Source organism: Panicum hallii, chromosome 3 (genome assembly GCF_002211085.1).
Source record: "Panicum hallii strain FIL2 chromosome 3, PHallii_v3.1, whole genome shotgun sequence".
NCBI classification, from domain to species: Eukaryota; Viridiplantae; Streptophyta; class Magnoliopsida; order Poales; family Poaceae; genus Panicum; species Panicum hallii.
The window spans coordinates 64386192-64399694 of record NC_038044.1 but is presented as its reverse complement, the minus strand read 5'-3'; the positions used below and the strand labels follow the sequence as shown (position 1 = coordinate 64399694).

Sequence of the window (13503 nt, the reverse complement as noted above, 5' to 3'; positions counted from 1 at the left end):
TTAGGCGCAGGTGGGGTGGCGGCCGGGGTGCCAGGTGAGGAGCGGCGTGGTGGCGAGGCGGAAGCGGCGCTGGCGCAACGCTGTGGCAGCAGCTGAGGCAGTGATCACAATGGGGAAAGCTGGGAGGCGTGGCAGCGGGTAGGAGTTGATGTAGCCGTGGTAAAGGATTTGATGGAAATTTAGGCACACCTATCTTCAGTGGCGGAGGACGCCGAAAATTTTAGGTGTGGCGGACGGGGCTGCGGGGCGGCGGGCGCGGGGCCTGCGGGGCTGCGGGGCGGGAGCCTACGGCTGCGGACTGGCGGACTGGCGGTGGATTACTAGATTATGTTCAAATATTATACGGAAATAAAGGTTCACGATAAAAATATGGTTCAGAAGTACCTCAAATGAAGAAAAATACGTAAAGTACGCATCAAATCAACAATTGGACCAAAGAAGCTGTCAAACAAAGAGACAACATAAATTAGTAACGAAATATTCGAGTTAAAATATTAAATGTAATACAAGATACACAATTAGAGTATAGAGTTATACCGGTATATTTATTATTAGTTGCGTCTAGGAGACTTTGGCAATTGCATATTTCTATCTTTTTTCTTCTGAAAAGCCTTCTTGATAGATTCAAGATCAATTCCTTTAAATATCTCCCGCTCAATATACACCACCATCAAGTCATTAAGCCAACCATCAGACATCTTGTTCCGCAACTCAGTTTTAATAATCTTCATGGCTGAAAATGCTCTTTCAACTGATGCAGTTGCTACTGGTAGCAGCAATGCCAGCTCAATTAGGCGATAAACCAAGGGAAATATTTCATGCCTCTTAAGTTCAACCATTTTCATTGCTAGGCTTGCAAGGTCATAACAAGCTCTGAATGCCTCAACTCTTCTAACATGAATAATGAAGGTTTCTAACTGGTCTCTTATTCTTTTCCGGTCATCAAAAGAAAAATCATCCAAATATATATCCGTGAGGCGAGCAAGTTTATTCACATCAAAGTTAGAGAACGAATCTCTAGGATCAAGGCAAGCAAAGCAAGTAAGTAATTCCGATGATACCTCATTGAATCGATGATCAAACTCTGTTGTGATAGCATCTATGGTAGCAAAGAAGGTATCAACACGAAAGTAATGATCTTGAGTGATGTTGTTTCTCCCTCCTTTCCTTGATCTACCAAATCTTGGTACACTATCTTCCATATTTGGTATTAGGATATCATTCTCTTGGCAAAATGTTTTGACTTCTTCAAGTAGTGGCTCATAACCTTCGCTTCTCAAATTGTTCAAACGTGTTTTCACGTCAATAACCAAAGACATGGCCTCAACAATATTTTGATCCTTCTTCTGCAATAGATGAGATAGCTCATTTGTTATGCGAAGGATCTGTAACATCATCTTCATGATAAACACAAAGCTGAAAGACTCCATAATAGGCACCAACCCCCCTGCCCTTGATGGATTACGTTCCTCATCATGCACCACTTGCAGAACTTCTATTATTGAGTCCCACATTGTTTCAATACGAAGCAATGTCCTGTAGTGAGATCCCCATCTTGTATCTCCAGGCCTAGGCAATGATGTTTCTTGATTTTGTCCTCTACCTGATAAAATATCTCCACTGTCCAACTTATTCAAAACAATTGTATGATGACTATCAATCAATAAATCCTTCCTCTTACAAGATGCACTAGTGCTGCTCACAATCATATCCACATAGTCAAAGAAATCCTCTATAGATGAACAACACTTTGAAACCGAAACAACTACCAACTGCAATTGGTGAGCAAAGCAATGGATATAAAAAGCATATGGGTTCTCATCACGAATTAGTTTTTGAACACCATTGAATTCACCTCTCATATTAGAAGCTCCATCATACCCTTGGCCTCGTATTTTTGCAATAGTTAAACCATGGGCACTAAGAACCTCCACTATTGCTCTCTTTAATGCTTCTGATGTAGTTAGCTTGACATGCTTGATACCCAAAAATCTTTCAACTACTTGCCCCTTTTTATTCACATACCTATATAAAGAAACTCACAATATTTAGAAATATTATAACAAGATTCATCAACATTCAACAAGAATACAAGATATAAAAGCGGATGTTTACCTGACTATTATGGCCATTTGCTCTTTGACTGATATATCACGAGATTCATCAACAAGAATAGAGAATAAACAACCACTCATCTCTTCTTTTATGACTTTGGTAACCGCTTGAGCACAACACTCGGCAAGTTCTTTCTGAATTGTTCCAGAAGTCATTTTAGCATTTTTAGGACAAGCAAATTCAAATGCCTGCCTCACTTCCTCATTTCTTAGTTTGTACCAATCAAGAAATTCTAGAAAGTTGCCTTTGTTCAATGAAGTTTCTGATTCATCATGTCCACGGAACGGTTCACCTTGCAAGGCAATATAACTTACAATAGCCAAAGATGTATCTACACGGGTTTCATACTTCTTTTGTGCCTCTTTGGTATGAACTACAATTTTCTCCTTTACACTTGCCCTTTGATTATCAAAATCATCAAATGCCGCTCTTGATCTATTATGAGCACTATTAGGGCCACCAACATGTTTAGGGAGTGCTAAGTAGGCATTCTTCCATTGCCTAAAGCCTTCTTTTGTAAATGCCTCATAACCAAATTTATCATCATCTACACCAACTCTTCTAAAAAGATAACAACAAAAGCAATAAGCCTTATCATTCACCAAGCTATATTCCAGCCAATTATATTTCTCAAACCATTCTTTTCGAAAGCGCCTTTTATCTTGTCCTCTAGGAAAAACATGACTACTAGGTTGAGTTGGACCTCGTTCCATGAAAGCCCTCCTAATTTCATCTCTAATATTAGGACTAAATTGCTCAATTGGAATCCGAAGCCCCGGATCAGAAATGATATAATCCGGATTGAACTCAGTTATTGTACCTTGATCATTTTGATCATTTTCATTGCTACCTGGCTGTTGGTCTATGGTATTGGTGTCCTCCAAATGAGTTTCCACCACCTCTTCCTCCTCTATTATGGCATTACCAACTTCACTTCCATGAGTGCTTGGGTTTATGCTACTGGATACGAATGGACTAAAATAGCTCTTTAGATCTGAAATAAATAGTCAAATTCATATTAAAGTAAATTAGCTTAACTTCCCAATCCTATACAACACCCAAAAAATACTAGTTCTCTCACCTCTTTCTTGTGCCTTTCTTTTCCCTTTTCTGCTAGAGCTTGGATTGGAAGCATCACCATCGAGTGGCAACATGCTAATTACTTTCTGATCCGGGGCGGCGCGCGGGGCTTATCTGAAACATTCCAATATACAACGCAATAAACACAATATTCAAGCTAGATCGAGCATTCGAGCGCAACAATTTTTATTTATAACCCTAACATGGTAAAGAAAAATCTATATAGTGGAGAAAATACCGAGGTACTGCAGCACAAAAGAAATAGCTAGAAAAATGATAGTGCCACCATACTGAAAAGTCCCTAACCTGCTCCTACCAAACTGAAGTCAAGAACTTTAGCACTACAATTCATTTTCACACCATATTCAGGTAAAAATGGTTAATTCAAGCCTAGTAAACTAGCATAGAAAGATGTATATTAAACGTGAAAATAATCGGTCACAGCTCTGTAGAAATTAATAAGCACAACCCATCAGAAAACGCTAAATTTAATTTACAAAGTACACTACAGTGGTGGTAATTTGGTAAAACAAATTGCCTTGCCAAAGCTAGCGCGGGGCCGGGCGGGCTAGGAAGTAGGTAATGCTACTAGTGCACGCATCACGCCATCACGCTTGTAGAAATGACTGAACCCGAATCACTATGCTCCATTTTCCACAAGAGTTACAGTCTTACAGAGATGTTTTTGATGCACTGCAAATAGCAGCCTTGGTAGGCTCGTCCGGTCCTCCCTGGAAGCGGCGCGCGCGTAGGCGGAGGCGCGCGGGGCCGGCGGCGGGGCCTGCGGCGCGCGGGGCCTGCAGCCCTGCAGCGCGGGGCCGGCGGCGCGCGGCCGCGCGGGGCCTGCGGCACAGGCGCACAGCGGCAGTGCGGCGCGCGGGGCCGGGCGGCCGGCAGCGCGCAGGCGGGGCCGCGGGGGCAGTGCGGCGCGCGGGGCCGGCAGCGCGCAGGCGGGGGCAGTGCGGCGCGCAGGCGGGGGCAGTGCAGCTCGCGGGGCCGGGCGGCCGGCAGCGCGCAGGCGGGGCCGGGCGGCCGGCGCGCGGGGCAGTGCGGCGCGCGTGGCCGGCGGCGCGCAGGCGGAGGGCGCACGGGGCCGGCGGCGCGCGGGGCCTGCGGCGGCGGCGCGGGGCCGGCGGCGGCGCGGGGCCGGCGGCCGCGGGAGCGCGGGACGGCGGGAGGCGGGAGGCGGGACTGGGGAATGGGGATTGGGATAGCTGCATAGGGTTACTGGTTACACATTTTAATTGGGCCGGGGACCGGGGTATTCCCGCTTGGGCCGGGCCGAGGTGTGGCGAACGCCACACCTCGCCACACTGGGCCCTCCGCCCCTGCCTATCTTGATCCAATCATCTTCCTTTGCTATCTATGACTGCCCCTTTGACCATCGCACTGTCGGTCCGCCCTACTACCATCATACCGTAGGACTGACTATATTACCCTCACCAACCGTCTTCCTCAAATGCCTTGTCGGTGACATCACCATTGCCTCGCCGTCCTCGTGGCCACCCGCTCCTGTTACATGCTCGGCAGCAAGCGAGCACGGCCGGACCGGCAACGCAAAGAAGGGCGTCCCCTGATCGGAGGAGGAGCCAAGCAATATTCGCTCTCACTCTTGGGATCGGAGGAAGCAGGATCGCTGAATTTGTAAGGTTTTTGTGGCAAATCGACATACATAATCTGCTAGCTGCAGGCTGTTCTTGATGGGTCTGAATGCGACAGGGAGAGCTGGAGTGGAGGAGCCGGCTGAGGAAGGAGCTCGCGCATCCGCAGGGTGACCTGCTTCCTAGCGCCGCCCTCAGATGCGGCAGCGTGGCGGGTGAGGCCGGGGAGCGCGAAGGACCGCTGCACCGGGGCCAAGGAGCGATGGCAACACCGACGGAAATCAAGCAGAAGGGGTAAAAGGAAAGGCTTTAGACCTTCTCCAGCAACCTTACCCATCTCCTAACCCAAATTGTGAAGAATCGTGTGGGACCCACCATTTATCCGAACTCCCTCCGTCCTCCGTTTCCAGCAGGGTCTCGGTTCGGCCTCCCCATCCGGCCGGCGGCGCTCGCGGCAGTTGGTTCCCGCGGGCGGGCGGAAGAAGGCGGAACAGTCACCGGTGGCCGGAAGAAGGCGGAAGCTCACGACGCGGCCACGGCCTGATCTCGACGCGCCCACGGCCGAAGGTATGTCTCTCTCACCTGCATCCATCGTCTTTCCCATCTCCCGGCGCGGCGGCGCGGCGACGCCACCGAGCGACCGACGCCGTCTTCCTACTCCCCCCCCCCCCTCGACCCTCGCGTCCTCACCGTATCGAAGGTTGTTTCACGCCGTCCACTAGCGGCCCCTCTCCGCCGTCCACTGGCACTGCCTTCCTTGCTGATCCGCTCTGCCCGGCCAGGCTGCGCTGCCCGCCGTCCACTAGCACTGCCTGCCTTGCGAACCCCAGACAACAAAAGGTAAGCAATCCCCTTCGTTGACACCTCTCAATTTTGTGGGATTTGATGTTGAACCCTAAAAATTGGGGGCAAAATCAAGAAGCCCTACATCTAGGAGCTTGGCTAGTGCTCGCTTTCACCTGAGAGCATCAATAGGAGGCTAGTAGGATAATATTCACTGATTAACACTACACTTGCGTGCCATTTTTGCCTGCCCACTCTTTTGGCTGTGCCGTCTTATTTCCGTGCTGTCTCACTCCTGTGTCCTTTCCTATAGATATTGTGCTCAAATTATATGATAATGTGCAAGTTAATTTGATATGGATACGAGCTATGCATGGATGATGTCAAATAGTGTTTGCATTAGTATGCAAATTCAAATTTAGTCTACCTGCCACCTGGGAGGAATGTAGTACAAGGACTAGCCTTGAGGGCAAAGAGTGCTACAAATCAGAACATCAGAAACTTTGGGTGCTATTAAATTGTAGTGGAACATTTCCATGCTATTTTGCTAAAGTTGGGAGTTTTGAGGGAAACAAGCCTTGGTCACCCAATCGAGCTGAAATTTGCTTCACTGGGTTAAGTAGACAATGTGGCTTCACTCACCAGGAAATTGTTAGTGTTCACTATTGCAAATTTAATTGAACTGAGGCTATTTTTAGGCTGCACAGCTCAAGTTAGCTTTTTGGGTCCCTGGAGTTGTGAGGTTGCAGAGGGGTTCTTTTTATTTCTCTCTCTTTTTGTTTTTTTTATTGCAGGAGGTTTTGCACCCAAATCCATTATGACCTGATGATGTTACATACTGAACACTAAAAACTAGGGCATTGAGTTAGGATATAGATATAATTTATACATTTATACAGAGTGATTCAAAGCAGATGGCTAAAACTGATTTACCACTAGCCCCTTTATGGAGTTTTGTATACCTTTTGTTACTTTAATGACAAATTGCTTCTGACAATGCTGTGCAGGTCAATGTTTGTGCAGCTAGAGGTAAAATTTTCCTTTGCTGCTATTAAGTTATCTGTGAGTTTTGTATGATTCAAGGAGACATTGTCTTCAGCTAGTGGGTGTGTTCGTTGATGGAAGACGACCAGATTTTAGTTGAGCCAGATGTAAATGTAGCTTGGATGAGTGCCAATGTTAACTAAATACTGAGTGCAATCGTTGCCTTTTCATTACGTGTTCTTAAATCTTTACAGTACAGTTTGAAATGATAGCTCATGTGTATGTTTCGATTTAGGTTTACGATGGCATGGCTTCGAAAGCTTCGGCGTGAACGCGGTCAAGGGAGTTGCAGTGGGTACGAGGACATATTGGTGGCGACCACCATTGCTCGTATCGGCACAGAGGAAGAAGAAAACAAACCTAACCCACGTCGGGGTTCAATTGTAGGACGCCGGACCATTGCACGAGATAGATACAGTGGGTACTGCCGTTTGGTGGAGGACTATTTCGTTTCCAACTCGGTCTATGGTGAAAACTTGTTTCGCCGCCGGTTAGTGTCCAACTATTTGTTTACCTTCTCTCCATCCTTATCTTATTATGGTTTCGTTGTCTTCACAGGTTCCGAATGACAAAGAATATGTTTGAAGATATCAAGGACGCATGTGAGCAAGCAAACGTATACTTCAAATGGAGACAAAATGCTGCGGGAGTTTGGGGCTTGGCTCCGGTACAAAAGGTAACTGCTGCCTTGCGCATGCTTGCATACGGAGGTCCAGCTGATAGCCTAGATGAGTACCTTCGGATGGGAGAAAGCACCATAATTGAGAGTGTCAACCAGTTTACACGGACCATTGTTGATCTATACGGTCCTAGGTACTTAAGGCAGCCAACAAGAGATGAAATAGAAATATTATTGCAAGTTGCTGAAGCACGTGGATTTCCAGGGATGTTGGGTTCGATTGATTGCATGCATTGGGAGTGGGAAAATTGCCCTACCGCTTGGCATGGTCAATATAGAGGTTACTTTAAAAAACCTACTCTTATTCTTGAGGCAGTTGCTAGCTATGATACATGGATATGGCATGCTTTCTTTGGACTTCCTGGATCATTGAACGACATCAATGTGCTGCATCGTTCACCAGTGTTTGACAATCTAGCAGCGGGTAATGCTCCAGAGGTTCAATTTAATGTAAACGGTAGGGAGTACAACATGGGCTACTATCTGGCAGATGGTATATATCCCCCATGGGCTACTTTGATCAATGGTATTCAACAGCCCAGAACTAACAAGCACAAGGAATTTTCGAGCAGGCAAGCAGAATTTCGTAAAGATGTGGAACGGACTTTCGGTATTTTGCAAGGACAATATGGAATCATCAAAGGGCCAGCGAGGCTATGGGATCAGGTCGACCTAAAGTACATTGTGGACTGTATCGTCATACTACACAACATGGGTATCGAGTACGAGAAAGGATTGCCTCAGCTGCGGGCAACGGACTATGAAGGTGCGACGGATCCCAGATTGGGCGATGACAATACAAACGTGCCGGAGCTAGCATTGTTGATGGAGAACCACCGTAGGATCCAGAGCCGACAAGGAAATGAACAGTTGAAGCTTGACCTGATCGAGCATATTTGGAGCAAGTATGGAGATAGGGCCAACAATTAGTGTGCCGTGTTGTATGGATTAATGAATCAGTTGTTGTATGGAGTCCTGTATGGATTAATGAATCAGTTGTTGTATGGAGTCCTGTATGGATTAATGAATCAGTTGTTGTATGGAGTCCTGTATGGATTAATGAATCAGTTGTTGTATGGAGTCCTGTATGGATTAATGAATCAGTTGTTGTATGGAGTCCTGTATGGATTAATGAATCAGTTGTTGTAGGAGTCTTGTATGGATTAATGTATCAGTTTTTGTATGGAGTCCTGTATGGTCTAATGTATCAGGGATGTATGGAAATGAACAGGTGAAGCTTGATCTTATTAGCCATTCTGAATGGATTGTATTTGCATACAGGTTGATGCTATATTGAACTATATGCAGGTTGATGAAATTGACAGAGAGCGCTTAGTGAGGCGATGGATAGCAGAAGGCTTTATCTGTGAAGAGCATGGACAGAGCAAACAAGAGGTTGCCGAGAACCATTTCTACGAGCTAGTGAACAGAAGCATGCTCCAGCCAGTGGGAATTGGCTACGACGGAAAGGATCGTGCTTGTCAAGTCCATGACATGATGCTTGAGCTCATCATTTCAAAATCGGTTGAGGATAATTTCATCGCTTTCATGGGCCATGGGCAGAATGATCTGGCAAATCGCCATGGTCTTATACGGCGACTGTCAGTCCATTATATTGACCAAGAGCAGGCATCTGTATTGGCAAATGAAGATTTAAGTCACGTTAGATCTCTAACGGTGATAACATCAGCTTGCCTCAAAAAGTTGCCTAGTCTTGCTGAGTTTCAAGCTTTGCGTGTACTACATTTTCAAGGTTGTCGAAATGTGCAAGAGTATGATATGAATGGTATAGATAAACTTTTCCAGCTGAAGTACTTGAGCTTTAGGAACACTTAGATGACAACAGCATATCAGGAATTGTGAGGCTATATGGTCTAGAGACGCTAGATCTTAGGGGTACATATATCACAGAGTTGCCACCCGAGATTGTTCAGCTCATTAAGCTACAGCATTTACTTGCTCACAGTCCCAAAATACAACTTGCTGTAAAAGCTCACAGTCCCAAAATACAACTTGCTGCCATATTGAATACAATCTACGTACACCTGGCACCATATAGAAGCATAATTCTTATAAGCATAATTCTCACAGCTGAAACCATTATTCTGACAAGCATAATTCGCACAAATATTACAAACCATTGTTCTCACAAATACAAATTTTACAAACCATTGTTCTCACAAATAAAAATAATACAAACCATTGTTCTCACACATACTTGATACATGGCTGTCATGGCTGACAAGCAGCCATGACAAAACTAAAACAATACGGCTGTCCAGGTTATCTGTCAAGCATCCGAACGCCCGCCACTGGCAAGCGCCCTCGAGGCAATCTTCTTCTGCTTCGCAATATAGTAATCCCTGACCCATGGTGCCAACTTCTCCACATCAAGACTCATGACCTTATCTTCTTGTTCTTCCTTTTGCAGGTTCAAAATCTGAGTTGCAATCTCCAGTTGTTTCTGCTGAATCGAAACATGTTGCTCCTGCAGGGCAAGCTTCCTCTCAGCCCGTGAAGCAATCGCCTGGGCTTCCTCAATGGTTGCAGCCTCTACTCTTGCATCGTACTTGGACCTATCTTCATGAATCTTTTGCAGCACGTCTATGTATGCTGAACTACTAGAAGAGGTGTCAGCAGGGGTAGTGCGCAGCCTTTTTGACTTGTCTCTTCCTGGTGGCCGGGTAGGAACAGTTGAACCCTCAGTCCCATCTTGAACACTAGCACCCGGAGAACCTTGAGACACATCTTGGACACTAGCCTTCTTGGTGCCTTTCTGCCAGTCCTTCGCTAACCAGTCATTCCATTTGTTTGAATGGCGAAGAATTAACCAGCAATGAATCATCTTGAATGGGTTTCCAACGATACCGGCATACATTTGCAGAGCGTCCTTCACCTAAAAATATATAATATAAGCTTGCGCCAACACATGTATCACTTATGAAACATCGAAACTATTGAAGAATTACCTTGTCATCTTCACTTTTCCCACTCTGATTGCGCCTAACAATGTCACTATAGAAACCACAGAAGCGGGCGGTATCTTTTTGGATGTCTCCCCATCTGTGTTGCAGAGAACTGAGAGACCTCACAGTTGGATTCGTAGTAACTTCATTGTAGTACTCACTTATCCTTGTCCAATATGACTTGTAAGTTTGGTTCACCCCAACTGCAGCATCCTTTGACACGTTCAGGTAGGCAGAGCAGAGTGCCTCGTCTTCATCTTGAGCAAAATTCTTGGACCTCGAGGTAGTACCCTTCTTTTTTCCACCAGGAGCCGGCATATTTGCGGCCTCTGCCTCCTGAAACACAGGACCATCAATCAGTCCAGAATGAAGCACCTCCTATATGCATATTCATAACCTGGTCAATAAGAACTATATACGACATACCTGCTCATTCGAAGCCACATCAAGCGGGGTGCCATTCATAGCAGTGAGGTCAATGGTGGGTACATAATTTATTTGACCATTGTCCTGCCCCTGGGAACTAAATTCATCCCAGATTGATTCCATGACAATTCTGCAAATGTAGAAGCACAAGATAAGTCATGTAAACTTAAGCAAATAAAATTTGTACAAAGTGCATCTCATGAGAGAAAACAGGAGTACTCATGATGTATATTTCTTATATATTTTCTTCATGTTCTTCAGATACTGTCTACTCTGTTTTCTTCATGGTTCTATGGCAAATAGCAGCCTGGTATTGGAGTAAGATAATCTCATGAAGTTTAGGTTAATCTGCTGTGTTGGTTTGGCATTAGGGAAATAGACCATTTTGATAGCAGCCTGTGCTTTACTGTCATACATTAGTTTAGTACACAAATTCAGACAATGGAAACACAAAATAATTTTGCTTCGCCAATGGGTTAAACCAGAAGAAACACAGCTAGATGATAATTTATACAGTTACTTATATTACTTTGCGAGTCCGCGTGACCATTCAATAGCTTCTGGCTGCATGTCAAGAATAGATTTCCCTTATTCACCTATGCTTGGACTTTTTTCTATTTTCAGACAATGATTGATCGGTTCAACGACACACGACAGGATCAACGAAACAGATGGACAAGAATATCTGAAATGAGGATATCTCATGATAAGATGCACGATGCAATATCTGACCTATAGCTATTGGTTGCTTTGATGGAAATTCAACCACCACCCTTAGATTATATTTGCACCCTTCGATTATATTTGCAGTATGTTATATTAGTTTGCCAGAACCATTTTTTTATGGGAAGTCTGAACTTTCATTGAACATTGCTCTTTTAATTTATATTTGCAGTATGTTAGGTCAGATTGACCGCTTCCATGGTGTGGATTTAAGGTTGTTTTACTATTTGATTTGGGGCTGCATCACTAGATCAATGAGCATGTGCTGCTAAATCTGGTTCTTGGTTTATGAACCTATTGCTATTGGGACTAATGTTGACATAGTATTAGGGAGGTCACTGCTAATTCATTGGCATTGAGGTAAGTCTATTCCCTGATCCATATGTGCCCATTTCAATCACAACAACTATTCTCGCATTCATATTTCTTATCTTCTCTGTCGTGATGCATGATAGTTTCATGGTTCATCAGTTTTCCATCAGCAACAAAGTGCCTTTCTGAATAAAGTGCTTGATAGTTCAATGTGCACCAAATTTTGTTCATGAATTCTAGAGTGAAAGCTAGCTATTTTTCAAAATATACAGATTGGCTAAACAATCTACAGTTGCATCAGATCCATATTTTCCCTTTGCCTAGATCTGAGAGGGAAATCCCTAGGTCAACGGGGAAGGGCAGAGCAGGGGCATGCATACCGGGTGGGGGTGCTGCTGGACCCGACGAAGAACCTCCACTAGTAGGGATTGGCCTCCGGAGTGAAGCGTCCCCCCATCAGGGAAGACTTAAAAGTGTCACTTTATCAGTCCCAGGAGGCTGATAACACTTTTATTACATCAGATGGTACATCACCGTACAGCTCTACGCGGTAATGGGCAGTGAAGCGCCACTATCGCGAGGATTACAACCAGAACCCACACAACTACACTAGCTACGAACAAAGGATCATCAGAGTCTTGCGCCATGCGGAGCTCCAACGGTGACCTCACCCACAGGCAAGACTGGGTGCAGGACGGGACCCTACTCGTCGTTCTCGGGGTTGTAGTCGGGATCCTCCACTGTAAAGTAAGAACGGGGTGAGTACAAACGTACTCAGCAAGTTCAATTACACCCACGGGGGGGTTATAACAGAGTTAGATGCATAGGATAATCCAAGGATAAATTTACGGTTCTTTTGCGGAAACACAATTATATGCAGGGGTTCGTTTTAAAAGCATTTTTCAAAACAAGTTTTCGAGTATCACACGATGTCAATCTGTTCGGATCCAAATTTCAAGCCACTACCGGACTCCCCGTCCGTAGTAGCACATGGCACCGGATACTTTCCAAATAACTCACACGGGTTCAACCTTTCCCAGAGAGAAACGCTAGTTATGTGACCACACCGTAACCTGCCCAATGCCGTGGGCACGGCTATTCGAATAGATTTCTAACTCTGCAGAGGTGTGCAACTTTACCCACAGGCGGGGTACCACAGCACGAACACCTTAGTGCCGGTGCAGATCCCATCGAAGCCCTTACCCACCGTAGCTAGACCTGACTAGCCACCACGGGATCCATCAAGGGGTCATTCGACCTAACACCGAGGTTTAACCGGGGCATAAGTCACACAGAGCTTATCCCGTCTCCTTGATCACCCGTTGCTCCCAGCTCTCCTGATGGCTATCAGACTAGCTAGTGGGGTTAGGCCAAGCCGTTGCCCATACAACGGTCAAGTGGTTCGCACTACGAGAAGCTAGGTGAGATGTCACATCAACTCGGTCCTTAGGGGTGACAAGATGGATATCTCCCATCCACGCTCAACCACACAGGTACGAGCACACCAGCGGCAATTCACACAGAAATGCCATCCATCTCATCTAACTCACTTTTAAAAACCACATTTTATCCCTTCCCACACACACGCATTTTCTTTATAAATCAGGCAGTCAAAGTACGGTTATTTCAAGCAAGGGTGGCTATCCTACCGGGTTTCCAGCACGCAAAACAATGCAATTTTATAAAACAGGCCATTGGGTCGTGTTTGTAAAAACTAGGACAGAAACATGCATCAAAGGGGCGGAATTGAACTTGCCATCGTCAAACCCTTGCG

General features: G+C 45.5%; 3 protein-coding genes across 11 annotated transcripts; 1 reads left to right on the top strand and 2 right to left on the bottom strand.

Annotated features, from left to right (window-relative positions):
- Positions 1-250: 250 nt before the first annotated feature.
- On the bottom strand, positions 251-4004 carry LOC112884161 (zinc finger MYM-type protein 1-like). 2 transcript variants are annotated; one of them, XR_003227045.1, is made up of 6 exons: positions 3871-4004; positions 3197-3309; positions 2116-3109; positions 538-2025; positions 385-441; positions 251-306 (listed from the first exon to the last, which is right to left on the bottom strand). XR_003227045.1 is itself a non-coding variant. In XM_025949514.1 (5 exons), the coding sequence occupies exons 2-4, from the start codon at positions 3267-3269 to the stop codon at positions 552-554; spliced, it is 2541 nt and encodes an 846-aa protein (XP_025805299.1). In that variant the 5' UTR covers positions 3270-3309; positions 3871-4004; the 3' UTR covers positions 318-441; positions 538-551. The 2 variants fall into 2 exon arrangements, 1 of the variants encoding a protein (XP_025805299.1); XM_025949514.1 differs by lacking the exon at positions 251-306 and having other exon boundaries at positions 318-441.
- A 641-nt stretch (positions 4005-4645) lies between these two features.
- LOC112886787 lies at positions 4646-8485 on the top strand. Of its 8 annotated transcripts, XM_025952780.1 has the most exons (6): positions 4646-4839; positions 4915-5090; positions 5210-5363; positions 6587-6608; positions 6859-7113; positions 7182-8485. In XM_025952780.1, exons 5-6 carry the CDS (start codon positions 6866-6868, stop codon positions 8230-8232), a joined length of 1299 nt encoding a protein of 432 aa, XP_025808565.1. In that variant the 5' UTR covers positions 4646-4839; positions 4915-5090; positions 5210-5363; positions 6587-6608; positions 6859-6865; the 3' UTR covers positions 8233-8485. The 8 variants fall into 8 exon arrangements, with proteins under 8 accessions (XP_025808565.1, XP_025808564.1, XP_025808568.1 ...); XM_025952779.1 differs by lacking the exon at positions 6587-6608; XM_025952783.1 differs by lacking the exons at positions 4646-4839; positions 4915-5090; positions 5210-5363 and adding an exon at positions 5448-5636.
- A 1107-nt stretch (positions 8486-9592) lies between these two features.
- On the bottom strand, positions 9593-10980 carry LOC112885664 (glutathione S-transferase T3-like). The gene is made up of 5 exons (XM_025951231.1): positions 10967-10980; positions 10695-10824; positions 10430-10604; positions 10272-10345; positions 9593-10198 (listed from the first exon to the last, which is right to left on the bottom strand). Exons 1-5 carry the CDS (start codon positions 10978-10980, stop codon positions 9593-9595), a joined length of 999 nt encoding a protein of 332 aa, XP_025807016.1.
- Positions 10981-13503: the final 2523 nt, after the last annotated feature.

Coding starts and splice junctions, on each gene's coding strand:
- LOC112884161 (XM_025949514.1), bottom strand. CDS start 3,269: ATGTTGCCACTCGATGGTGATGCTTCCAATCCAAGCTCTAGCAGAAAA. Junction 3,110..3,196: donor AAGAAAGGCACAAGAAAGAG/GTGAGAGAACTA, acceptor TATTTATTTCAG/ATCTAAAGAGCTATTTTAGT. Junction 2,026..2,115: donor CAAATGGCCATAATAGTCAG/GTAAACATCCGC, acceptor TTCTTTATATAG/GTATGTGAATAAAAAGGGGC.
- LOC112886787 (XM_025952777.1), top strand. CDS start 6,839: ATGTGTATGTTTCGATTTAGGTTTACGATGGCATGGCTTCGAAAGCTT. Junction 7,114..7,181: donor GAAAACTTGTTTCGCCGCCG/GTTAGTGTCCAA, acceptor TTGTCTTCACAG/GTTCCGAATGACAAAGAATA.
- LOC112885664 (XM_025951231.1), bottom strand. Junction 10,605..10,694: donor ATGTGGCTTCGAATGAGCAG/GTATGTCGTATA, acceptor CCTGTGTTTCAG/GAGGCAGAGGCCGCAAATAT. Junction 10,199..10,271: donor GGAAAAGTGAAGATGACAAG/GTAATTCTTCAA, acceptor ATATATTTTTAG/GTGAAGGACGCTCTGCAAAT.